This window comes from Chenopodium album, chromosome 7, assembly GCF_948465745.1.
Source record: "Chenopodium album chromosome 7, dcCheAlbu1.1, whole genome shotgun sequence".
Classification (NCBI taxonomy): domain Eukaryota; kingdom Viridiplantae; phylum Streptophyta; class Magnoliopsida; order Caryophyllales; family Amaranthaceae; genus Chenopodium; species Chenopodium album.
In genome coordinates, this window is record NC_137840.1 from 73329043 (window position 1) to 73355688 (window position 26646).

At 35.1% G+C, this 26646-nt stretch overlaps 2 protein-coding genes, 1 non-coding gene and 1 pseudogene across 4 annotated transcripts; 3 read left to right on the top strand and 1 right to left on the bottom strand.

Moving 5' to 3' along the window:
- The first annotated feature begins 1157 nt into the window (after positions 1-1157).
- On the top strand, positions 1158-13414 carry LOC145640651 (protein transport Sec1a-like; annotated as a pseudogene). The gene is made up of 20 exons (XR_014114961.1): positions 1158-1272; positions 2757-2809; positions 3780-3861; positions 4695-4773; positions 6083-6133; positions 6238-6451; positions 6946-7074; positions 8833-9015; positions 9093-9176; positions 9265-9363; positions 9446-9522; positions 10147-10243; positions 10724-10849; positions 10950-11045; positions 11181-11300; positions 11406-11486; positions 12256-12455; positions 12575-12665; positions 12753-12842; positions 13316-13414. The product of XR_014114961.1 is annotated as a protein transport Sec1a-like (transcript).
- A 2136-nt stretch (positions 13415-15550) lies between these two features.
- LOC145638481 (uncharacterized) lies at positions 15551-22245 on the top strand. The gene is made up of 10 exons (XM_081689448.1): positions 15551-15891; positions 15992-16097; positions 17242-17302; positions 17395-17687; positions 18608-18747; positions 19632-19706; positions 20113-20203; positions 20638-20841; positions 21754-21798; positions 21927-22245. Exons 1-10 carry the CDS (start codon positions 15679-15681, stop codon positions 22010-22012), a joined length of 1314 nt encoding a protein of 437 aa, XP_081545574.1. The 5' UTR covers positions 15551-15678; the 3' UTR covers positions 22013-22245.
- A 346-nt stretch (positions 22246-22591) lies between these two features.
- LOC145640652 (uncharacterized) lies at positions 22592-24702 on the top strand. The gene is made up of 8 exons (XM_081691893.1): positions 22592-22918; positions 22993-23087; positions 23198-23291; positions 23340-23522; positions 23585-23922; positions 23987-24068; positions 24443-24518; positions 24617-24702. Exons 1-8 carry the CDS (start codon positions 22592-22594, stop codon positions 24700-24702), a joined length of 1281 nt encoding a protein of 426 aa, XP_081548019.1.
- A 1742-nt stretch (positions 24703-26444) lies between these two features.
- On the bottom strand, positions 26445-26517 carry TRNAK-CUU (transfer RNA lysine (anticodon CUU)). Its single transcript has one exon. It is a non-coding gene; the product is annotated as a tRNA-Lys (tRNA).
- Positions 26518-26646: the final 129 nt, after the last annotated feature.

Sequence of the window (26646 nt, forward strand, 5' to 3'; positions counted from 1 at the left end):
TATGTTGTTTTAGTGCAAATACATAAGGGAGTAATACAACGTATTTTTTATTTTTTTAATTATTTTTTTTTACAAGGAGAAGAATCCTAGCGAGCCGAAACCTCTCATTGGTCCTTCCAGCCTGGATTAGCGGGCTTGACACTTTGAAAGTGGGGGAAGTTGGGTAAGGGAATCTCCACCCCAAAATGTATGTGATGGGGTTTAATCTTACGACCTCAAGGTTGTGAGATACAAACCTTACCATTAAACCAAGCTATGCTTGATGAGTACTCTATATAATATATTATATGAAAATGTTTGTTTAAGTGCAAATACAAAGCTATATTGGTGTAGACGTATAGTGGTATATCATGCCTCCATAATTGATTAATTTCTACATACATCATCAACTTATATGCTGGGCAAAGGGTCCTTGTCAGTTGCTATTTGCTTCATTCTTCAAGCCAATGAATCATCTATGCAAAAAAAAAATCAATGTTTCAGTAGTTTACTCGAATTGATATTGAATTTCATATGTGGTTTACAACTTATAATATTTATAAAAGATATCTTCTTAAACAATACTTCACTTTTCAATAGTACAATTATGACTACCTTAGGAATTCCCCACGTGAGGACTTGAGGAGGGATTCATAATGTTATTTTCCTCAACTTTAAAAAAAAGTATAGTACATAATCCTGTATTTAATCCCTTGCAAAAACAATTGGAAGGAGACTGAATCTTAACCATTCAGAACTGACTCCTAAATCCAAATTAACCCAAAAGATAAATCGGATAAAAAAAAAAAATAAAAAAAAATCACGTGAATAATTGAACATGTTACGTTCCTTAATCCAAACCCGATCCATCACACAAGATCCCAATCCACAAACCCACGGACATTCTATCGTGAAGGCCCAAAACAACACATACATAATACATTGATTAGAGGTCAAACAAAATAAAGAAATGAAAGGAGTAGCTAAAAACTGCTCAACACGTCGTCAACGACTAAACGAAGAAAGAAGAAAGACAAAAACAAAAACGAAGAATGTCCCGCACAAAAATAACTACTTCTCTAACACCCCGCCTTATTTCTCGTTTCTCCTCATTTTCTCTCTCTCTTTTTTTTTTCTCTCTCCTAAAAATTCCGCCATTGTTATCCATTCTTCTCGAACACAAAACCTTCTTCATTTTCTCAACAATGTCGGCGTCGGAATCTGACTTCGCCGCCGTTCGCGGCCAAAAAGGCGCCGGAGACTATAAGAATTTCCGCATGATTAGCCGTGACCGTGCGTTTTCCTTTCTCAATTAACCTAATTGTGATAATTTGGTTTTTTGTTTTTAATAATTCCATTTTAATCATTTCTTTTGAGCTTGATTGTTTATTTTTTCCAGCATTTGGCGGATATAATTTTGAATTTCATGTGAAATTGTTACGTGTAGCATTGTTTTAATTTTGAATCTGCTTCAATTTATGTGCATATAACAAATAAACTAAATTGTGTAATATGTATCATTTGTCTGAGGTTTTCATTTTTCTCACAATTTGTCGTAGATTTGAAAACTCTCCCCCATTTATAATAATGCCCCCGTGGCTCATTTGCACCTTAAAATATTCGTTGCTTCACATGCCATACAATAATGGTGTTTATGCACCAGAGTGCATTGAGTTTTTGTTTGTTTTTTGCTCAAAGAATTTTAAAAACCAGCAAAATTTACCAAATGAGTTAAAATAACCATTGGGTGCACCTTGGTGGCTAGGTACACTGTATGCTAGGTGCAATCAGGGGAAACTCTTAGCGCATAGGCCTTATGTATTAGGCATGCAAATAGGGTGATATTTTTTGTAAATAATGGAAACTGAGTGTGGAAAATATGATGACAAAAAGTACCACTATATGCATAATAGTAAACAAAAATTTCTATTCAGACAACTTATACGTTAATGGTACATTATATATGTATAATAGTACACAAAATATACCGATGTACCATTAAGTGTGAAAATGTACCACTGAACCCTAGATTTTCCTTCATGCCAAATACAGATGCCTTATGCGCCTAGATGCACTTTGCTACCGGTTCACCATATTTTTGTCCATGCACGCTTAGCACACGTGATTTATCTGTGTATTAGGATTATTGGCTTATCATTTCACTTGAAAGTTATGGTTAATTAAGGAACATAACTTGTTTGTGCAATTGTCATAAAACAAAGAAAATTGGGCAAGAAAGCTTGTGAATGGGGTTTTATTCAGTATTTCCATTGACACCTTCTAGTAGTGATGAGATTACAAATAAAATCCCGAATTATGATTATTTTTTTCTTATTAAAATTACATCTAATGCAAATCTCATATTATGTCAAGTTTACCTGTCATGATAGAGTTAAGAAGAAAGTGAGTCATTGTTATTAAGTTGATAAAGGATTTAAGCCATGTTTTAAGCCTTTAAGGTATGACCGCATGAGTGCTAGGTTGAACTTAATGATATCAGTTCATATGGATGTTCATATATACCTTCAAGTGTTCAACATTGTCTCAAGTTTTTAATTTTAAATCATTTCTCGAAACATCCTTAGACTTATAAATTGTATTCCAAACTTTTGTGTATTGTAAGGATTTGACCTCATGTCCTAGTGACACTATGCCAGTTGAACTATTAATTGTTTAAAGTAGTTAACAGAACTATGCCATTAAAACATAGTGCTCCATTGGCTGGTGAGAATTCTCTGTTAGTTGTAGATTCATGACTCTACATTGAATGATTTCAGGGTTATTATACGAGATGCTTCAATCAACTTCAAGTGAATCAAAATCATGGAAGGTTTGTTTATCCCAGTTTGCTTAATTTTTCTTTTGTCTATACGTTTTATATAATAGTTTTAATATGGATTATGCCAAGGGGGTAAAGGTTCCAATATCTTTTTAGCTTCTTTGAAAAGTTATCTATGAAGAACACACCAAGAGGTTATTATGTCTGAAAAGCAAAAAGAGAGCAAAGAGCTAAGAACAATTAATCATCATGCTTCATGGAAATCGTATACTCGTATTTGTGTAAATTTCTGTTATTATGGCTGTATATGGTAGTCTTGCGAACACATCCATCTTCTTTGTTACTTGGAAAATACAAGGACAGAAGGAAAGCCTTCTAGGCTCTGGCTAATTGTTTGAACTGCTGTCTGTTTATTTGGCAACAAGCTATAAGCAAGGACACATTATAATATGCTATCATGCAGTGAAGAAATTGAGGATCAGAAGTTTCCGTGTTGCAATCAAGCTAAGTCAGACAAATGTATATGGTTCAATTTGACCGTCATTATTGCCTTTGTCCCCTGAACTTTGAGCCTGGGAGGATTTACTTCTTTACAAGCAGTATATCTTAGTATATTGTGTTTTTCCTTATTACTTTTTTGCCCTGATTCAATAGTTTAAATCGACCTTCTGTGCACATTTGTTTTTTTATTTTTTGTTTTTTTAACCCATTAGTATCATGCATAGTCTAAATGTCTAATAGCTAAGATATAAAGATCATATGCACAAAGAATACTTTTAAAGAAAAACTGCATGATTAACATAGATCATAGATGAATTATTAATCAAAATTTAGAAACATTGGTTTTTCATCTGAGACTGTCAATTGAAGATAGGGGGAGTTTTTGTTATAGCTGCTCTGATTCTCTGTGCATCAACAAATACTGTCGTGCAATTATTGGAGCCCTTTTATTTATGATGCTTCTTACTTAATCATGTCACAGTTTATAAAATTTGTGTTTGAAGTCATTTTTGTTATATAGGTATTGATTATGGACAAAGTCACTGTCAAGGTTATGTCCTCGTCATGCAAGATGGCTGATATCACTGATCAAGGGATTTCATGTGAGCTTCTTTGGCTTTACTGCATATAATCCAGGGATAGCGATGCCAAATATGTTTTCTAAAGTTTTTCTGAAAACTTAAATAGATACTCCGTACTATTTTGCTATTCAAGTGCATGTAGAGAGTATCTAATTCTTATTTCATCTCAGGTTTTATGACTTCCATCTAATAGATACTACTACATCTTATTTCATTTTTTCCTTCACTTCTGATCAATTTCTGCTCACTGAATTTGATTTGAGCATCTATAGTTGGTGAGATTTGACTTTTCATTATTTGGATTTGTTCCAGCAAATGTTATCTTTTACCCTGATGGACGTTTCACTTGGAAGATCAGGTACTGTCTGTCCTAGTTCAAAATACTTATTGAACTAGTGACTGAAGACATTAAAAGACTTAATTCTGGAATACCAATAAAAATATTGTATAGGATTGGCATAACTCTTGCCTGTTCTCCAAGCTAATCAGCTGTTCAAAATGTATCTCTCTTAGCCATTGTATTTCTTACACCAACACTTCTCCAATGCGTTTTGACCAAGCACAAACCTTACTTACCATGTTATTTTGGGACGTATCTTGGTGTTTGAACACAGTCAACATTGAACTGATTGAAAGTCTGAAATTCTGAATATATTAAAGAAATGTTATATTCTTTTGTTTTTGGCTATCTCACAAGCTTATAAGTATGATGCTTCGTATGGTAACTCTTATTGGATTATTTGGGGGGCAATTTTATTTTGCAAATGTTCATGCCACTGTCATGATCTTAAGCTACATCTGTGACCTCAGCTTACAGTGGTTTATATTGCTCTTAATGATGGTTCTGTCTGCAGTGGTAGAAGATCTATTCAGAAGAAGGCAACCTCTTCCCTCTCTGGATGCTATTTATTTCATTCAGCCTACAAAGGAAAAGTAAGCTTTTCTCCATTCATTCTGGAACACTGGAAATCATTATGTATGAAATATAACGAATACTCTGGCACTGTTTAGACTTCCAAAAGACCCCTCTCTAAATACTGTTGAAAATATGTTTTCTACCTGCAATTGTAAGTGCTGCTATATAATTTGGTCAATTTTGTTGCTCAACTGCCTCTTGATTGTGCTTTCCTTGAAGCATAATTAATTTTGTACCTGATCAGAATTTTCTTGGAATTAATACCAACTTTCCGACTTTTCAAAGTGATCTCCCATTAGGCTAGGAATAGCTTATGCGGAGACAATGTAATAATGAATTTTCGAAATTTACTAAAAGAAGAAAGTCCCTAGAACCAAAATAATTTGGAGAGTTTGCTTTGCAGCGTTCTATTTTTTCAATCTTATAATTGTCAATTTCTGTGACCTACTTTTTTAGAAGTTTGCAAAGAAAGTTCTATAGATTACATTAAGATATGTGGTGCTTAAGTGGTTGCCAACTTCTTTGGGATCTTGTCTTGCAGATTTCCTAATGGCTCGGGGGCAAAAATTTGCCAAATATACTATTTTCATGCTGCTTTATGTGATGATCCCGGATTCCATGAACTGTAAAGAGAGTTTGTCTCTAGATATTTCGAACTTGGAAGTGGGCGTTATCAAAATTCAGAACCTCACTCTTTTCTTAGGCAATCAGTCTAGTGAAATTTCATCAAGGCAGTTTTATTAGTCTCTTTGAGTGGGCAGGGATGCTATTATCTTAGGAAAAGTTGGATAAAGATAGTTAATTTTTTATGCTCTCAAGCTTGTTTTTATGTAGCAGGCCATGCAGACTTATATTAGTCTCTTTGGGTGGGCAGGGATGCTAGTATCTTAGGGAAAGTTGGATAAAGATAGTTAATTTTTTGTATGGGAGATATATTTAATTTGATCCAAAACTTGTCAATTTTCATGTAGGCATTAACTTTATCATTCCCTGATTTCCTTTCCCTTACAAATATCTGTTAAGGAATATAAATACTTATTGGTAAATGAAATGTTTGCTGTATTCTGAAGTTCACTATCAAAAACAAGGCTAGAGGTGTCCTTAAAGGTATCAAGATATAACTTTATTAATACAATAATATACCAGTTATTATCACAATTAGCAAGGAAATAATCGTAAGTTCCTAACAATGAGAAGTTTCCTATTAAAAATATCTGCATAGTCAGAAGTTTTATTCTGGACTTCCTCAGTACTCCTGCTGCTAGACTTTTTTTAAGGTAATTTTGCTTGCTATATGTCTAAATTTTTTTCCTTGTTTTGTTGCAGCATAGTCATGTTCTTGTCTGACATGTCAGGAAGAGAACCTCTGTACAAGAAGTATGTAAAGTTTCCAGTATGCCTAATATACTTAAATTTTTGAAAGTCATTTGCTGTCTGTATCCCTTAAACTGCTTGTTTTTGTCATTTGTTTCTGGTCCCAGGGCATTTGTATTTTTCTGCCAACCTGTTCCAAAGGAATTAGTTAACCACATCAAGAGCGATATGAGTGTGGTACCCCGTATAGGTGCTTTAAGAGAGGTAAGGGGTGTTTCTTTACTCGTGTATTTAAACAATCCAAATGTCATTCATTAATGGTCTTTTACTCCTCCATTAATGTTGCAGATGAATTTGGAATTCTTCCCGGTGGATAGCCAGGTAAAAATGAATATCATTCATGCTATGTTACGCCCAGCATTACAATTTCTTTGCCATAATTATGCCTGACAGACATCTGACACTTCATATGAATAAGGATTGAGGAAATATATAAGAAAACTGAAAAAGCTTTATGTGTCCATGTGAGATACTTTTAATGAACTCGACACTCTTGAAGATCTGAGTTACATAGGTCCATGTATCAAATCAAATTATCAATCATTGGATACTTGGAGAACTTCCTTTGTATTATTGCATGCTAAAAAAATGTTAAGTCGACCAACTTAGCCAATTGGAGAGAGGGGGGGGGGGGGGGGGGGGAAGAGGAATGTTATGTTTGATATACGTTTTTGTTAACCTCCTTTTCAATTTCTCTATCTGTCATTAAATCTTTTGGTGTCATCTTACATCAAAACATCTTGCTATTTTTTCGCTTGCCTCTTCTATGTTGTTGCCAGAGATCTTTTTTATTAATCCAGATGCTACTGATACAGGTGTTTGTAACTGAACATGATTCAGCTTTGGAGGATTTTATTGGAGAAACTTCGCAAAATACCCGGAAATTTGATGCTTGTATGAATTCTTTAGCAGTCCGCATTGCAACTGTCTTTGCTTCATTAAAGGTACATGCTAACTTATGCCACATGTTTTCTTCATGCATTCCTCCTACCAGTGGCGGATCCAGGATTTCCGACTTGGTGAGTCACTATCAATTATTGATTACTTGTGAAAGTACAAATAATTTTTCCAAATCTTGTTCATAATTAATTTCAATCCAAAAATTATATATAAAAAAAAAAAATTATATTTCACCAAATCGATTTCAATCTAAAATAGGACACAAAAATCCATAATACAACCAAATACTCCGTACTACTTAAAAATTCAATCTTACAAGTTGAAAATATTACAAATAACATGTTACAAACAAATAGTAATATAAAACTATTACATTAACTTTATGATTTTTTACTTAGATTTGTGGAAAAATATTAAAATTGGTTGTACAAATATAGGATATAAAATTATAAATAGAAGCAAAAATTATTAATAATTGTTAAGTAAAAAAATGAGATAACTTAAGAGACCTGTTATTAAGTATAACCGGTCTCTTTAATGAAGAAAGAAAGCAACTCCAAAATGTGAAATGCAATAGCAGCATCAAAGAGACCACTTACCTTAATAGTTGGTCTCTTTGATATTTTTATAAAAGGAAACCTGCGTCAGTCTGTTAGCAGCATCAAAGAGACCGCCTCTCTACAAGAAGCGGTCTCTTTGATATTTTTATTTTAAAAAAAAATTAATTTTTTTTTGGTGCTGCTGAGTCACGTGACTCAGTGTGCACCAACACAGATCCGCCATTGCCTCCTACCATATTCCTTTTTCATGCCCTGATGTTCTTTTTAAGTTGAATAGTATCATTGGAAGTTTTGGTGCAGCTCTTGATTAGTAGTCTCTATCTAAATAATTTGAGGTTTTGGATCTGTTTCATGTATATCCTTATTTACAAGTGAAATATGCGTTTCCTCTGTTTTCTATAATACCTTGATGAACACATTGATTGGATTTTAGATTTTTAGGAACTAGTCGAGCCTTTAAGACTAAATCACGACGTCAGGACTTAGTTTATCAGCTGTCAGTTTCTTATTCAGGTGCTTATATATTTTTATGGTAGATGATTGACAAACTAGTAAAGATCCGACCAGGCAACCAAACATGATGGGGTCAACAAGCAGGTTTAATTTATGACAAAAGCTTACCAGGGCTTTGTGTCTGGAAACTTCTTGGAAAGAAATAACCTAGATATTAGAGGTTACAGAAATACAGAATAGAGACAAACATAAGTACATTACTGTTACTCTTAGACACCAATCATCTGACGGTACCCGTGTCGGCATGCATCTGACATTTCTAATGTATAAAGATACTCGAGTGTAATTATAGTAATAGGAATTATGGAAATGTTTCTCATCTCTTTTGGGTACTTCCAGTGAGTTTGTTGCATCAGTCTGAGCAATATAAGTATGTACTGCATAGTACAAGACAAGACAGACAATCTTTATTTACTGGACCCACCTATGAAATTTGTTTTCTCTAAGTGTTTCAGTTCCTGTTCCTCGTAAATTGAATTTGGCTATATAATGTTGTTGAATGAGTGTTATAATATTTTTGTAGTGATTGCAATTCAATGTTTAGAGAATAAATTTAGTGACCTCCATTTTTACTTTAAAGGATCATTTATCATATCATCATCTAATTAGCAACTCCGGCTGTGTAGTCAGTTTTATAATTTCTCATCATGTTATGGCATTAGGTTTAATATCTATTATGGTTTCTTGATTGGCATAATGTAGTTAGGAACTAAATTTGTATTTTTACAGGAGCTCCCCTATGTACGGTTTCAAACTGCAAAGGATCCTGATACAGCATCTTCACATGAATTAATACCCTCAAAGCTTGCTTCAGCAGTTTGGGACCGTTTGAAGTTATATAAATCCACAATTCCCAGTTTTCCCCAAAAGGAAACATGCGAGTTACTTATCCTGGACAGAGGTGTTGATCAGGTTAGAGCTCTCACTATATATCTTGTTGCATGCTCTAATATTTGTTGTTGCTTAGCATTTGAAATTTTTATATACAGATTGCTCCAGTGATACATGAGTGGACGTATGACGCCATGTGTCATGACTTGCTGGAAATGGAAGGGAACAAATTGGTGCTTGAGGTTTGTCTTATTGTTTTCCCTTACATCATTTTATTGTATGTTCTTTTTTGCAAGTTTCATGGTGAACTTAAATTATGCTTTATCATAGGTTACTAACAAAACAACTGGTCAGCCTGAGAAAAAGGAAGTTCTTTTGGAAGACAGTGATCCTGTATGGCTAGAGATCCGCCATTTGCATATTGCAGAAGTATGTTTCCTGGACTGACATTTTGTTTATCAAATTGAATTGTTAAACCTCAGAACAGTTAATTAACCTTTCAATGTTCCAGGCTAGTGAACGGCTGCATGACAAAATGACCAACTTTGCGTCAAAGAACAAAGCTGCAACACTGAGTCAAGCCTCGAGGTTATTTAAATATTTCTGATGGCTTGTTGCTCTTGGAGTATTCTCGTACTTACTGCTTAATGATCTGCGAACTTATATTCTTGTTTTATGGTTATTATCTGCTGTTGGAGCATAACCCTCATCATGTTTGGTTACTTGGTGTTGTTCCTTTTGGTGTGTGTTGAGTTTAAGTTTTTGTTAGTAATTAAATGCTTATGTATTTGTGATATAATTTAATAAATACCCACCAAAAAAAGGGAAAACAAAAGCACTCATTTCCCATAAATGGTATTTGCCAAATAATTTTCGGTTGGTTACTAAGTTTTATCCAAGAACTCACCAAAAATAAAGAGGATAGGACTGGAAAAAAATTGTTGTATGCATTTATCTGTTTTACTTGAGTGCCCAAAACATGTATCTTGGCTCAACTACTGCAATTCTTGCTGATGGTCATGGTTGAGACAATACAATTATTTTGCTTGGCCTTTTCCTGGTGCAATTTTATTTCTTCGTCTTACGTCCTATAAACGTAAGAGGTTTATAATCCATTTCATGGGTTATTGTCTTTCAAAATCTTGAATTTGAAAAAGTTAGTGCTGTTGAATTTCATCAAGAACTCACATAAGACTTATGGACTGTATGTAGAGATGGAGCAGAGCTTTCCACACGAGATTTGCAAAAGATGGTTCAAGCTTTGCCACAGTACACTGAGCAAATGGAGAAACTTTCTTTGCATGTGGAGGTACACTTTTTTAGTTTTAAAAGCCTAGTGTGTTCAAAACTGAATTACTCTCTAGAAAACTGTTTACTTCAAAGTTTTAACTGTCAATCACAGAAATGGTAACTATCTAATCAATGCAACAGTAGTCATCTTCAGTCAAGATGCAAGATTAATATAGTGATTTGGTTCATGTTTGAAAGTTATAGTAGGCCTTGAAGACTATTGAGGACTTTGTAGTGCTTAAGCTATTTCAACAAAGCCATTAATTATTCACATGAATATATGTTTGATCATTTTATTATTTGTGGGCTGTGCATAACCCAATCACTAATGAAATTTTATACTTTCTAGTTACAAGAAAAGAGATCCTTCTAGTCATGGTACAAAAGTTGTCCAGTATTTCATAGTTGATCGAGAACGTATAATTACAGCAGAACTCCCAGTGTTATGCATAATGATCTACTAGAGATTGTGTGCTAATTGTTGTTTATTTTGGGGCAGATTGCTGGAAAAATAAATCAAATTATAAGAGATATGGGGCTTCGAGAACTTGGGCAGCTAGAACAGGATATAGTCTTTGGAGATGCAGGAACAAAGGAGATCATCACCTTCTTAAGGGCACATCAGGTTTTTACATGCACCTTTGCTCGAATAGTCGAATCTTTATAAGAAATGGAGCATTTAGTTCTTGTATAACCTCTTCTTTTTTGTTGCTTTCACTATCCAGGATGCTTCTTCTGAGAATAAACTGCGCTTGTTGATGATTTATGCATGCGTGCACCCTGATAAGTTTGAAGGAGACAAGGCCACTAAGATAATGCAGGTAAGAGGAGATCTCCAATTGCATCATACCAGCTGTTTCTTATATAGTTACTTTCATATAACCACTTATATAATTTTCTGCGCTTTATGTTTTTGTAAGTAATGACAATTAAAAGCATTATTTGCTTTGTTGCAGTTAGCTAAGTTGTCGGCAGAGGATGTGAAAGCTGTAAAAAATATGAGAATGCTTGCTGGATCATCAATTATTAAGAAGAAAACAAGTGGAAGTTTCTCTCTAACATTTGATGGTCAGAGGGTAATATGAGTGGAGTTTGACATCTTACAAGAATTATTCAACTGACTTGCATTGTTTCTATCTATGCTAACTGTTCTTTCTTTTTCCTGATCTATCCATCACCAGAAGAAAATTGCTGCTAGAAAAGATAGAACCAATTCAGAGGAGGAAACTTGGGCATTATCCAAATTTTATCCTATGCTAGAGGTAGTTTATAAATGATACCTTACTGATTTTGTCAATTCATCCTACTTTATTTTCATCAAGCAGCTTGAATGTGCACTTTTAATACCTTCTTGACAGTAAATTCTTATAAAATGGAATAGGAATATGTTGGATATGTTTCTTTGGGGATTGATCTCTTTTAAGTATCTCTTCCATTGCAAATGGATCATCTACTTCTGAACAAAACTACAGCATCAGCTTCACTATATTGGATGCAGACCACACAGTGCTTTGATTTTCCATCTATCTGCTCTTTGTTATGTTATAATTAATTCATTAAAGCTTTGTTACTTGGAACTCTTCTTTTCATCTCTCTCTCTCTCTCTCTCTCTCTCTCTCTCTCTCTCTCTCTTACACACACACACGCGCGCGCTCACACCTACGCACACATGATGAATGCTCAATATTCAGGCATGATAAGACACTATAAGATCTTTAAGGACCAATGATATGCAAATGTTTCACTTGATGACTTAGTTTGACACCAGGATTTATACTGTAGTTCAACACTTGTACTCAAGTCTGATTACTGTAATAAAAAACTTGTTAAACACAATTTTCGTCATTGCATTTCATGCATAATAAAGATAAATGCATTAAACAAATTCTCTATTTTATGGGTTGAGTGGCACTTGAGCCTCATATGCTTCAATCAAGTAGCAATTTATGCTTACAAAGTTGGATGAAAAACTCCTCTTCATTTTTCTCCAGGAACCTTGAGAAAATTAAAGAAATTTTTATAATTTTCCAGGAACTCCTAGAGAATGTGCACAAAGGTGAGTTATCAAAGAATGATTATCAATACATTAATGAGCCAACTCCAATCAACAGAGAACGCAATCAAACTCAGAGTGTTTCTGCCAGCACAACCACGACAACTGGTCCACGTTCAATGAGGTCAAGACGAACTGCAACATGGGCTCGCCCTCATAGTTCTGAAGATGGAAGCAGGTACTGCAGTTCGCAGCATTCTATAAGCTCTATATTTAGCGTAGGACCATGAGAGATAGAAGCAATCAGATTTTATTGATTGTAGTCTTAATTTCTGTAAATTTTTTGGTCCTTTTCAGTGACTTGGTATTGAGAAATTCGCCTAATGATTTTAAGATGTTGGGATCACGTATTTTCATATTTATCCTTGGAGGAGCTACTAGATCTGAGGTAAAATTCTTGGCTTCTTGCTTCTGGTACATTGTAACCGTTGGACTTTATTCATTTCCTGAAGATCTTTTATCACATTTTACTCAGATACGAACTTGTTACAAACTCACTACAAAACTTAGGAGGGAAATTGTACTCGGTGCAACAAGTATAGATGATCCTCCAAAATATATTACGGTACATATCTCTTGCATCTATCTTTTGGACGCATGCATAATAATGATTTATGTTATTTAAGAAGACTCTCTTGAGCTTCCCTTGGTTTATAGGGATATATTCAGGATGCAAGTATTTATGCCTTTATGGTAATACAAGTATACAAGGATAAAGGCATAAATACTTCGACAGCCAGTCTATAGGGAACATGCAAGTATTTATGCCTTTATGGTAATGCTTGTTCCCCCCACCCCCACCTCCTCCCAAATGTTCGTCTCTACCCAATTTTAACCAATGTAAAATCTACCATGTGAAAGACCTTTTATGTTTTTAGTATCTAATTAAAAGTTTCATGATTTTGTTTTCCCAAATTTGTATATCTCCAATTCAAAAGCTTCTTGTTATCCTTGTATACTTCCTCCGTCAAGCTATAATTTTGAAATACTACTTTGAGGTATTGAGATGTCTGGTAAAAGATCTTACTTTTACTTCAGATTGTGGGGGAGATTGAGGGTAATGGGAATGGTCCAATTGTCTCCCTTCTGTATGACCCTTTTCAGTTTCTTCATTGTTTTGCCATTGTTACTGGTTAATGCTCTCGCTAATCTGTTGATTATAAATGTTTAAATACAACCATCTTGTTTCTCTGAAGAACTCTTCTCCCTCATTAAAAAAAACTTCCTAAATTGATGTTGCATTAAGCTTTCAAGACATGCAAAATTCAACAGTTGCAAACCCACTAATTGCATATTGATTTGATTTTTTTTTTTTCAAGTCATTTTCAGTAGCTTTTTTTTTGTCCCCTGCAGAAGCTCAAGCAATTCACAGGAAAAGGTCTCTCTCTAGACGGCCTTAGAATTTGAGCATCTTCCTTCAGCAGTTTCAAGAAGCGACAAAGATGCTTATGTTATGAATGATCATCAATATTTTGTAGCCATTTTGTTCTGCTGCTTTCCTCCAGCAACTGTAAAAAGCGGGAGTTCTTACAGCAAAATAGCTGCTGCATCAACACTGTAGAGCTTGATTTTCAGATTAGCACAGGTAGAGAGACTAAGGATGTTAATTCTTTCTAATATTCTCTCTTCCATTTTAGTGGAAGTAAAGTACATCAGGTATTAGAAAAAATCAACATACTAGTGATGTTAAAAAACTACACTAACATTCATTGTAAGTAGGCTACTTTATTAGATAAGTGTTGTAAAACAGTATTACAATATTACATTATCAAAGATCTGTCTCTCAGGATCACCTGATTAAGAGTGCCAGAGATCAAAACATATTTGCAGCTGTGTATGTTCTCACACCCAATCCAACAGCAAATATGTACTGTATTATTTCAAATATATCAAAAGCATAAAGTAGAATAAACTTTCAGACACACCAATTCAATATTGACACACCAAGCTTGCCTGTAGAGATGGTGGGGGAATTCACCTAAAGATATGTATAAAGCAAACACATTGAATTGGTCAAAGTTGTGTATGTGAAATTGTTAGTGCAAAAGTCAATCTGAAACACTTAAATAAAAGACGGAAGTAGTACAAGACTGCCCCCTCCATCTCTTATTATTTGCACCATTTGACCTAAAAAGTTCTCACATAAAGTTGGCCCATGGTGCAAACAAAAAGAGATTGAAGGAGTATGAATATGAACTATAGTGGTGTACCAACACCAAATGGAGTTCCTTGCAATTATGAGGGGTTGTCAATAGCGCTAAAAGGTGATCTTCGCAAGGTCTATTGACAGTTGTGTCAAATGTTGAAGATGAGTCGTACTCACATAACTCCTCCCTTTACATTCACTTAATCCAAAAGTGTAAATTCTTCATTGTTAAACATGAATGTGAAGTCACAATTAGGTATTACTATTGAGAAACTAATATGGTTGATTAGTTAGATAAGCTTGCCATCATTAAGACAATCTAGAAAAAAATTCAGGTGATTTGAACTAAGTTGAGTAACTTGACCTTATTTAAAGATTAAAATTTCATACTTCGTAATTTACTTAGTTTCTTTTCTTGTATTTTTAGGTAAAACTCTCATAATGTTCAAAAAAAAAAAAATTGCTGACGTGATAATTAAGTTTCCGTAACAGCCATTAAACAAGCACCACGTGGAAACTATAGAAAAGCAACTCCACGTGGTAATCAAATCTAATATATAATTTAAGAGTTTTTTTCTCCAACTTTCATTCACAGCACTCCAAATTCTCATCCCTGCAATTCTAGCCCTCCTATTTTTTAATTTTTTTTTTTTTTTTTGAAAAAAATAACCAATAACCACCATTGTTAGTTTGTTACTCATAACTACCCATATCACTCAATTAAAATCTAGCCCTCTATTAAAAAAAAACAACATAATAAAGAGTGTTTTTTTCTCCAACTTTCATTCACAACACTCCAAATTCCCATCCGTGCAATTCTAGCCCTCCTATTTTTTAATTTTTTTGAAAAAAATAACCAATAACCACCATTATTAGTTTGTTACTCATAACTACCCGTATCACTCAATTAAAATCTAGCCCTCTATTAAAAAAAAAAAAAACAACATAATAACCACCCTTTAATAACTATCACTTCTACTATTTTTTTCTCATAATATATACTATACAACGTATATCCCGTGCATGAGCACGGGTACACTCTAGTTATTTACCAAGTACCGTACTTGTTTACCAAATTAGACATTTACTTATCACTCCCACGACACCATACCAGTGTAACGCTTAATTCGACGAACTCACCGCCATTTTTATCATTTTTCCGATCTTCAATCAAACCAACACTCAAACATTCCGGCAAACTAGGGTTATTCGCCGGCAATCTTCCACCTTTTCCGACGAAATTTCGCGGGGAAATATGGATCCCTTACTTCCGATCATACTCCTATCATTGATTCTCGGAGCAATCATCTCGTTTCTCATCTTCGGAAATTATTTCAGGAAGCAGAAATCCGAAGTTGAAGCACTTGCGAAAGGCGAGCCTGTTAACGATACGATTTCTAAGAAGCCTTCGAAACCTACTGCTTCCAAAAAATCTCAATTTAAGCATCATTCTCATGCTTCTGATAAGGTAATTTCTAGGTTATTTTGATTTTATTTTTGTGTTGTTTGATTTTGCATTAGTTTGATTGTATGTTGTTTGATTCAGAAATTTGATTGAATTTGTGCAGGAGCAAAACAAGAAGCATCATCCATTGGATTTGAACACGTTGAAAGGTCATGGTGATTCGGTTGGTGGTCTGTGTTTTTCATCAGACGGAAAAAATTTGGTCACAGGTTATAATTGATTCTTAAACTTTGATTTGCTTGATGTTTTTCTCGAGAGTTTCATCTGTTAGATAATGGATTGCATTGAACTCGAATAGTTGTGAATTACGGTTTTTATATTGTGCAGTTTTAGTAGCATTGGATACAAATTGCAGTTTTATTGTTGATGAATAATAATGTGTTTGGATAATGATAATGCAAATTGATGATGTAAAGAACTTTCAGGAACATATATACTACCTCCGTTACATATTATTTGCAGCGATTTGACATATAGTAGAGAGGGAAAATGTCTAATCTTTGCAAATAATATGTAACGAAGGTAGTATATTCATAATTTGTGCATGTAAGCAATTTTCTGAAAGTTTGTCCTTTTTGCTGTACAATTAATTATACTTAGAGATGGAAGGAATTCTAATATCTACAAGCATTGAAATTGTTAATTGTGTTTTCTATTTGTTTGACATTTCATTAAGCTTACTTAGATACTGATTCAGCTTAATTAGATACTGATTCAGCTTCGGGATTATAGAATTCAATTGGGTTGTAATGTAATGCTCCTTAAGGCTGTGAAATGACGTGTCTTTCCCTATTAACCCTTAAGTATATGGCTGTGCCCTTATTTGTTGTTTGCAATTCAAGCTTCATCACTAGAAATAGGAAAGTAGACCATGATTAATCAACTGCCACTCTCTTTACTCTTCAAATTGTCCTCAGGCAGTATTGCTCACTCCTCTTTTGTTTTCCCCGTACTCTTAACTTCTTTTAGTTAGCCCTGCTTGGTTTCCCTCTTTGTGAATTAACCTTCATGAATCTTCACATATAGTTTTTCTAGTGTTTCTGTTGGACAGTTCCTCTCCTTAAGCATTCGTTTAATTTGCCAATATTAAGCATAATAACATACCTACAACTCTATTATGTCCTGTTAGGGAATCAGCAACCCTAAAACTAGGATTTGGAAAGTCATCTTAAATTGTCGCCATTATCAATTCGATCTATTACCTCATGGTTATTCCCAATTTTCCCTATTCATATGACTAGTAGAGTAAGAATTGAGTGTTCCACTTGCGTGCAATGGCTGTGATCTTTCCAAGTTTATAAAAGAAAATAAATCAGTTTTTGCAATGTTTGATTTTTGTTTGTTCTTCTGCAGCTTGTGCAGATGGTGTGGTCCGAGTTTTTAGGCTGGATGATGTTTCAAATAAAAGTTTCAAGTATGTGTCCATAAATTATTTTTTATCCCCAGATGGTTTCTATAAAGATTATTGCGGGGTTTTGAAGTTGGTTATATGTTTTTTTCATGCAGATTCTTGCGTATTAACATGCCAGCTGGAAACCATCCAACTGCTGTTGCTTTCTTAGAGGATGATTCATCAATCGTAGTAGCTACTCAAAATCTTTTGGGATCTTCAATTTATATGTATGCAGAAGAGAATGCTAAACCTTCGAGTGAAAGTAAACAAGCGAAGCTTCCTCTTCCTGAAATCAAATGGGAACATCACAAAATCCATGACAAAAATGCAATATTGAATATTTTTGGAGCTAATGCTAGATATGGCAGTGCTGATGGAAGCACTGTTATAGCTTCCTGCTCAGAAGGTATATATCTGATGTTGATGTTATAATTTAACCATATCATCACGTGTCCTGATAATCGATAAAAAATACCATTGCTTTAATTACTACTCATATAATGAGGTGTGTGAAGGTAAAGATGTCTTATTCCTAAGTACCCTGTCTAGACTGGTTGAGAGGTTGTTCAAAGGTATGCGGTATAAGCTCTTTTGATGATGAGAATTAATAAATTTAGAAACATGACAAGCTATGATAGTGTTGTGTGTAATAAATTGTAAATCTTTTTAATATCTATGGATTCCTCAATATTAGAGTGATGTGGATATGATTCTTGCCAACCCATCCTTTTGGGAATAAGGCTGTGGTTTAGTTGTTGTTAAGATAGTAATGCAAGCAAGTGAAGCAACAAATTAAAACCTCTTAAAAATCTCTAGCTCTGTTAACTTTATTGGTGAGATACATTGCTGCTCTTTTAAAGATTTAATGATCTTAATCTCATTGATAAATGTGATTGTACCACTAGTCCAAGATTTGTGTTCATTATATGGCTAAGAAGAAACAGTGACTAAAAAAAAAAAAATTGTGAACTGTCAGTCCCACACTAGAATTTTGTTAAGAACAGAAACTCCAGTGTTCTCTCTCTGTGTGTGTGTGTGTGTGTGTGTGTGTGTGTGTGTGTGATGTAATTAGGGTAAACTTGGTTTGATTAGCTGAGTGTTTAGAAGTTTGTGCTGTAACTCTTATTAATTACTGAATTCTCCTTATTGCTCTACTTATCTTTTCTTCATCTTCTGCAATTATTCTGTTTATAAAGGTTATGACTAGAGCTGGTCTTCATCTAGGTCCCTCTCCCTCTGATTGTCTTGGGAATAAATTCTTTTTGTTTTTTCATTGAATTTCTTTCTGTTATAGAGGAACTAACTCTCCTCAATGCATGTTTTCAGCAACTGAGATTAAGCTTTGGCATGGAAAATCCGGAAAGCTATTGGGAACAGTTGATACTAATCAACTTAAAAACCACATGGCTTCATTATCACCAAATGGACGTTTTATGGCAGCTGCAGCATTTACTGCTGATGTGAAGGTGTGTGGTTTATTAATATGCCTAATGCGTACTAGCATTATGCGACTTCCATTGATAATGATCATTGTACTAGCATTTGTAGGTTAATGCACTTTTATGTTTCCCCTTCATAGGGTCAGAAGCAGCAGTTTGTCTTGCTTACTTTTTGCTATATATGTATTGAATTAAAAGTAGGTTGTTCTGTTATCTGTGTTTTAAATGCACTCAACATTTATTATAGACCGTTACTCTTCTAAATTAGCCATCATAACCCATTTTTAAAATATTTAGTGTATTTTTACAATTAAAATTTACATATAAGAAATATTATACTCGTTTTTTAGTGACTATAGATCAAGAGATGTATCATTGTATTGTATACCTCTTATTTCTATATCATTGTGTGTGTGTGTGTGTGTGTGTGTGTGTGTGTGAAGCAAGTTGTAATTTTGTAACTCAAAGCCACGACTGCTCATGCAAATACAATGGTGTTTTGTAAAAAAATATTTAAAAATTATTTATGTGTCCCCATATTGACTTGTATAGTTTTATTACACATATCTGTGCTCTCTAAAGGCACTAACATGTATATGTTTATGTATCGTTAGTTGGCACCTTGGCACTAACTCACTTGTTTTGTGCATCATTTTCTTTATTTTAAAATTTGATTCATTGATCTTATGTAGCAGTTGCATTATGCAAAGAGATATGGCATATGGGGGGTTCATAGTACTTTTTCAATGCTAAAATTGCACCCTTTTTTTTTTTTCTTCTATTATGGTGCTATCTATTCTGTTTACTTTTATTGCACTTTGGCATTATTTAGCTTATGGTCTAATTTGCCTGATCTCAAGCTCCACTATCCGAGGTTTTTGTCTAAGGATCTGTTCGAATTTTTTCTGCAGATTTGGGAAATTATTTACTCAAAGGATGGTTTTGTTAAGGAGGTTAACAAGGCTATGCAACTCAAGGGACACAAGGTTACTCATCATCTTTGCTTTCATACTCATTGTTTACATGACTTTACTGATTATATTGTATATCCTTTGCATTAAAGTTTACTGGGCCAATCGAGTTGGATATTTTCTAATTACATGTATTTTTGGGAAATTACAGGATTCCATTGTGTAGATATTATTATTCAGTTATTCATGGTGCTTAAAGTGTCTAAGTTTCATCTGATAAACTTTCTGTTGAAAGGCTTTGGAGATATAGTCCCGCATTTATTTGTTTATGCAATTCTCATTAGCAATTTGGTTATTGGGAGTACCTCTTCTTTTAATTTGTTTATGCAATTCTCATTAGCAAATAACAATCATTTGTTGTATTTCATACATGAAACAACTGTGTCCTTTGCTTACTTTCTTACATCTTTTATGTTCACAGAGTGCAGTTACCTGCCTATGCTTTACAGCAAACTCAGATCAAATTATAACTGCATCCAAGGATGGCACCTTAAAAATATGGAATATTAATGGTATGTGTTTTCCTTTCTCCGAATCATGGTTAATCTCGTAGATTTGAAGATAGCATATTTAATCACTAGTAAAACCATCTACTTTAATTCATGTGAGAATTGTTCCTTTTTGCTTTGTAATGAGCTGGAACATGTTATCCACTAGACCACTACAGTCCAATGTGCCATTTCAAATTAACAGTGAATTTAATTTAGTTTAAATTCTGTGGACACGAAAATCTGTGATGTGTATTGTGGACACGAAAATCTGTGATGTGTATTGTACTATTGTGTAAAGTAATTCAAAGTTTGTGAATGATAAAATTTAGTGTCATGGATGGAACTTATTTTTGAGGCAAGAATATAAGAATAGATTTTTTTTATTTAATTTTTATTTTATGCTCCTGCTATACTTGTTTTCATTGGACTCAATAATATTTTATCTGTTATTGCAGTTCGCTATCATATGGATGAGGACCCCAAGATTCTAAGAGGATTTCCAATTCCTCTGCATGATTCAAAAGGAGCAACTTTGCATTATGTTCATCTTAGTTTATCTCCTGATGGAAAGATACTTGCTGCTACTCATGGCTCTACATTGCAATGGCTATGTTCTGAGACTGGAAAGGTTTTGGATACTGCTGAAAATGCTCATGACGGTAAGTCCTTTATTCAGGGGGAAGATGCAGGTTACGCAAAAGTATAGTATGAGAATTTCTTTCATTGAAATATGAAATTTACTTCGTATATCGTATGACTGTTGATGTTCACATCTTTAAAGAGCGATTTAAGTGGACAATATTTTATATGGTCATATATTCCAACATCCAAGTCTACATAAACCTACAAGTTTCTTTTGCTGCTCAAATGAATGCTTACTATATGTTCCTTGTTATTTTAGATCATCATTACTTTTGGAATAGTGAAAGCCATCTTGCTAATCTTCCATCGTCTAATACATGCTTTTGATTTTGGGACTTCTGAGCCTAGTCTCTAAAATAATTCATTATAAAGTTTGATTGGGATTCCTTCAAAAGTTAAAGAGATTCTGCTGTAGTGTACCCACTGGATGTTCCTGGAAGATGACTTGGCTATCTTTGTTAAGAGATTCTTTTGCTGTTCATGTATAGTTTCTTAACGCTAATCCCACTTGTGCAAATTGCTGCTATTGCTTATTGTATTCTGATAAGCTCACTTTTGCAAATTGCTGTTATTGTGTTCTGCTCAAGGAGGGTGATGTTATTAATATATTCTAGTGTTGTTCTGCTTTCACGCATTGCCTTGGTCTTGTTGGAGTTAAGGAGTTTGGTGGCAGTGTAAACGTGTAATATACTCTTTTGTTATTTACTTTCTTCAATGTAGGTACCAGCAATCTATGTTATTTGTTCGCTGTCAGTTTTGATTGTATTCCTTGCCTTCTTCTCTAATCCATCCTACTTGTGCTTTGTGTCTCCAGTTTTCTTTTCCTTTTCTTATCTGTGTGAGTGTCCAGTGATCACATGGTTAAGTTTTCTTTCATCATCTTGATTGCGCGCCTTTATGAACTTAATATATGAGAATCTTGCATGCAGGTGATATTACATGGATTACATGGGCACCTAAGGCCCTTCCTGTTGGTAAGTTTCATAATGTGAAAACTTTTTTAATTCCGTTCCAATAATTACTGGAGTAGCTAACTGTGTTAGCTATGTTAAGGATGATGTTTGGTTCTTGGAATTAATTCCCTTCTTCCCTCTTTTTTCAGGGAATTCTGAATCTTTCATTTTGGGGTCATCTGGAGTTGACAAGAAAGTTAAATTATGGTTGGCACCTTCTATTCCTTCATCATGAATAAGTCACATGGTATGACGCTGATGTCTGGAAAAGCATCACTGCCGTTTCTTCCTAAATTTCGCGATTTTGTAGTTTTACAAAATATTATACGGAGTAACAATTGATCAAACGGTATTATAACAATTGTTGTTGTAATTAGCTGTTGGGCTTTACTATGAGATAGATTGTTCAATTTTGTACGATCTCCATTTTCGAAAACTCTACTCACTTACCATGTGTTCAAAATATAATGTGGTTTATTTAAAACTCGATTCACTTTCTTCAATGTAGGTAAAATTACAAAATACATTTATTTAACGATTCACTAATGGTTTATGTAAACTTTGATATTGGCAATTAATTTTCAAGCTTCCAAGTGTGTATGGCATCTCATATATGACTGGGTAATCATGCTTAACTCATTCTTGTCATCTTGTGCTCTCTCTTCTTCTTCTATTTTCTTTTTAAGTATAAAGAAACCAATTAATAAACTTCAGCTAATCCAACAACATACCTTAGATCCAGTAACACCCATGCACAAACAACAGCTCGATATAGCCACACCAACAAAAATTTAAGCACGAGCTTCTGTCCTTTATGAATGCTTCCAAAGCACGGAAACGTTTTTACGCGGCTCTAAAATTGGATATGAATAAAGTTTATGATAGAGTGCGTTGGGATTTTTTAAGTCAAGTTTTACGGGCTTTTGGTTTTCCGCAATATTGGGTTCATATTATGGAACAGTGTGTTACAACTGTCTCGTACCACGTTCTTGTGAATGGGAGTCTTGCACCCTCCTTTCGACCACAATGTGGTCTTAGACAGGATGATCCTCTATCACCGTATCTTTTTGTGTTGTGTACTTGTGTATGGAGGTGTTGTCGGCCTCTTTTAGGCGAGCGGAAGAACATGCTTTGTTTTCTGGTATTCATGTTTCTAGGGGTGGACCTTCGATTTCTCATCTTTTCTTTGTAGATGATTTGATGTTATTTTTCCAGGTTTCGCCCCAGGCATGTGACAATGTCATGGCCATTCTTTCGGCCTTTTGCTTTGCTTCGGGTCAAATCATTAATCTTCAGAAGTCTTTTGTCAAGTTTAACCCGAATACGCCTCACGGCTACTGTAATTTTTTGGCTCGCAGTCTTCGTCTACAATCAAAAGCTTCTTTGGGTACTATCTGGGCCTTCCTGTTGACCTTGGTAGGAGTAAAGTTTCAGAATTCAGGTTTTTAATCGACAAGGTTGTTAGCCGGTTGTCTACCTTTGCTTCTCTTCGTTTGTCGACAGCAGCAAAACTGGTTATCATAAATTTGGTAGTAGTCGCATCGTTTAATCATATCTTGTAGGTTTTCAAGATACCGTCTTCTGTAGCTTCTAAACTTGACAGTATGCGTGCCAGCTTTTGGTGGAGATCATCTGGTTCTCGGAAGGGTTTGGCGTTGCGCTCGGCTTCTCTACTTCACTTACCCAAAGGTTTAGGGGGTTTGGGTTTGCGCAACATTTCCTGCTTTAATTCAGCCTCCTTGCTGGTATAGGGTGGAGGATGTTTTGAAATCCTCAACTTTTGGTTTCTAAGCTCATGTTTTCGAAGTACCCCTCTCTGCCTGGCACCTCGGAAGCTCGTATTTCTCGACCCTCCTGGGGTTGTTGTGGGTTACATATGGCTCTTTCGACTGTTTATTCTGGTGTACGTTGGAAAGTGGGTAGAGGTAATATGGTTCGCATTACAGCTGATGACTGGGCTCCTGGGGGTCTAGTGTCATTTAAGGATGGTTTATCTAAGTCGGATCTTCCGACTCATGTGTCTAATATAATTGATCCGCGTTCTAACGCGTGGGACTCCTCGAGAGTCAATCAGTTTTTTGATGGCCCAACTGTCGTTAGGATCTTTAGTCTAGATCGTCCGCAGGAACTTATAGATGATTTTGTGTACTAGAAATTCTCTAAGGATGTCTCCTTTTCTACGAAGTCTGCCTATGCTCTTTTATTGCAGCAGACTGTCAGGTGTCCTCCTTTGGGGTCCTTGCCTGCTCCCTGGTGGAGGAAATTATGGGCGCTTCCCCTACTTCCAAAATGTAAGATCTTTGGCTAGAAAATAATTCGGCCTGGTATTTCGATAGTCTCAGTTCTAGCTGTTCGTGGCAAATATGTGGATTCGATTTGCTGCTTCTGCCAGAGAGAGCAGAAGACGGTCGACCATTTGTTTCGAGACTGTGATTCCGTTGCTCCATTGTGGGTTCGTAGCACATTTCATTTCAATATTCAGGGTCTTCTTCATCTTCCCTTTCTCCAATGGTTTTCTGTTATGGTCTCGTTATTAGCAGCTGCTAAGGACTGAGAGAACCTGGTGCAATTTTCTCCCTTCTTTGGGCTATTTGGTTGTCCCGCAATAATGTCATTTCCGACAACAAGTTGTCTCTCCCGATGATGTTTTACTTCTTGCTCTTAGTGGAAGGTGAAGGGGATGCAAGCTCAAGATTCTTACCTTTCCTCCTCTGCTTTAGGTCCTAGTCCTAAGCCAGCTGGTTTGGGCTTGCTGCCACGCTTGCTGGGGACCCTACATCGGGGTTTGATATTTGTTTGATTTGTGACGGGTCTTGGTCGTCCTCCGACAACTTGGCAGGTGCTGGTTGGGTTTTTCGTGATTGTGACTCTCCTTTACTCCGTGGGGGAGGGGCACATGTTTCTCTCTCTTCTTCAGCCTTATAGTCTGAGTTACAGGCTTGTTTCTAGGGGTTACGTAATGCCTTTTCTCGTGGTTTTCGTAAGATTCTTATTTACTCGAACAGTGAGCCTCTGTATCTAATGTTAGCCCAACAATAGAGGGACGATATTTCTTTATACTGGTTACTTCGAGATATCCGGGTTCTTCTGTCTACCACTACGGCTTGTAAAATTCTTAAGGTTCCTCGGAAATGGGTATCTCCTGCACACTGGTCTTTTTGAGAAATTTTAGAGGTTTTAGGGCCCGGTGTCGAAAAGTCATGAGATTTTGGGGAATACATATGAGGTCATATAATGCCGTTTGGAACCATATATGATCATTATATGTTGTCATAGATGTTCGTGGTAGGCTTGAGTTAATGAAATCAGTGCAAGTTGTAAACCGTTAAATTAGTCGTTTAAAGGCAAATTGGTTGGTTCCACCTACCCAATTGGACTCCCGGAGGATATTAGGGACCATGGTAAACATTTTGGCAATTTTTATTTCCGGGCTAAAAAAGTCAAAAAATTAAAAAATTAAAGGCTAATATCCACGCTTTTTGAGAAATTTTGGAGTCTTCAAGGCGCGGTGTCTAAAAGTCTAGAAATTCTAGGGAATACATCTCGTGTTCATATAATATCGTTTGGACCCATATATGATCATTATTTGTTGTCATAAATGTTTGTGGTAGGCTTGAGTTAATGAAATCGGTGCAAGTTGTAAACCGGTAAATTGGTCGTTTGAAAAAAGAAAATTGGATGGTTCCACCCACCCAATTGGACTCCCAGGGGATATTAGGGACCATGGTAAACATTTCGGCAATTTTTAATTCCAAAATTGACGGCTAATATCCTTGCCTTTTTAGAAATTTTGAAGGTTTCGGGTCTTGTACGTTGTCGAAAAGAAATACTTCCTTCGTTTTCTTTTTCTTGCAACACTTCCCTAAAAAGGAAATGTCACAATACTTGCAACACACTATAAAAGGAAAGTTACTTTTTTTTAGGGGAAAAAAAAAAGGAAAGTTACTTTAGGGAAAAAAAAACTATATTATTTCCCTTATTTAAAGCACATGGCCCACTAAATTACACTCCTAACAACCACTCATCCCATTTTAAAGTGTATTATATCATGTGAACCACACATTTCTTAAATACCGTGAAAAAGTGTGTGTGGCATCTAAAAGAAAACGGAGGAAGTAAGATTTTAGAGATACTCTCGGTGTCATATAATGCCGTTTGGAACCATAACTGATCATTATATGTTGTCTTAAATGTTCGTGGTAGGCTTGAGTGAATGAAATCGGTGCAAGTTGTATACCGGCAAATTGGCCGTTTAAAGGCAAATTGGATGATTCCACCCACCAAATTGGACTCCCGGAGGGTATTAGGGACCATGGTAAACATTTCGATAATTTTAATTTCCGGGTGAATAAATTAAAAGTTAAAAAATTCCAAAATTAAAGGCTAATTATATCCATGCTTTTTGACAAATTTTTGAAGTTTCGAGATCCAGTGTTCAAAAGGCTTAAATTTTAGGGGATACATCTCAGGGTCATATAATGCCGTTTAAAACCATATATGATCATTATATGTTGCCATAAATGTTTGTAGTAGGTTTGAGTTAATTAAATCAGTGCAAGTTGTGAACCGATAAATTGGTCTTAGGTTATAGAGCACTTGAGCATATACCGCTGGAGTTGAACTGAATAAGGAAATTGCATCAAAAAAAAAAATAAAAAATCAATACACGCCCACCGTGGGGCTCGAACCCACGACCACAAGGTTAAGAGCCTTGCGCTCTACCAACTGAGCTAGACGGGCTTTTAATAACAAAATTAATGTTATATTTATATACCATATCTATAACAAACATATGGCCAATGCTTTAATTTAGTATACTACTCATACTCTCGTATTATACTTTGTATATTTTTAAATAGTTCTCGACCA

Excerpts from the sequence above, each read along its gene's own strand:
- LOC145638481 (XM_081689448.1), top strand. The coding sequence starts at position 15,679 with ATGGATCCCTTACTTCCGATCATACTCCTATCATTGATTCTCGGAGCA. Across the intron at positions 19,707-20,112 it reads TGCAACTCAAGGGACACAAG|AGTGCAGTTACCTGCCTATG; the intron begins GTTACTCATCAT and ends TTATGTTCACAG. Across the intron at positions 21,799-21,926 it reads ACCTAAGGCCCTTCCTGTTG|GGAATTCTGAATCTTTCATT; the intron begins GTAAGTTTCATA and ends CTCTTTTTTCAG.
- LOC145640652 (XM_081691893.1), top strand. The coding sequence starts at position 22,592 with ATGAATGCTTCCAAAGCACGGAAACGTTTTTACGCGGCTCTAAAATTG. Across the intron at positions 23,523-23,584 it reads TTAATTCAGCCTCCTTGCTG|TACCCCTCTCTGCCTGGCAC; the intron begins GTATAGGGTGGA and ends ATGTTTTCGAAG. Across the intron at positions 24,519-24,616 it reads TCCTAGTCCTAAGCCAGCTG|GTGCTGGTTGGGTTTTTCGT; the intron begins GTTTGGGCTTGC and ends ACAACTTGGCAG.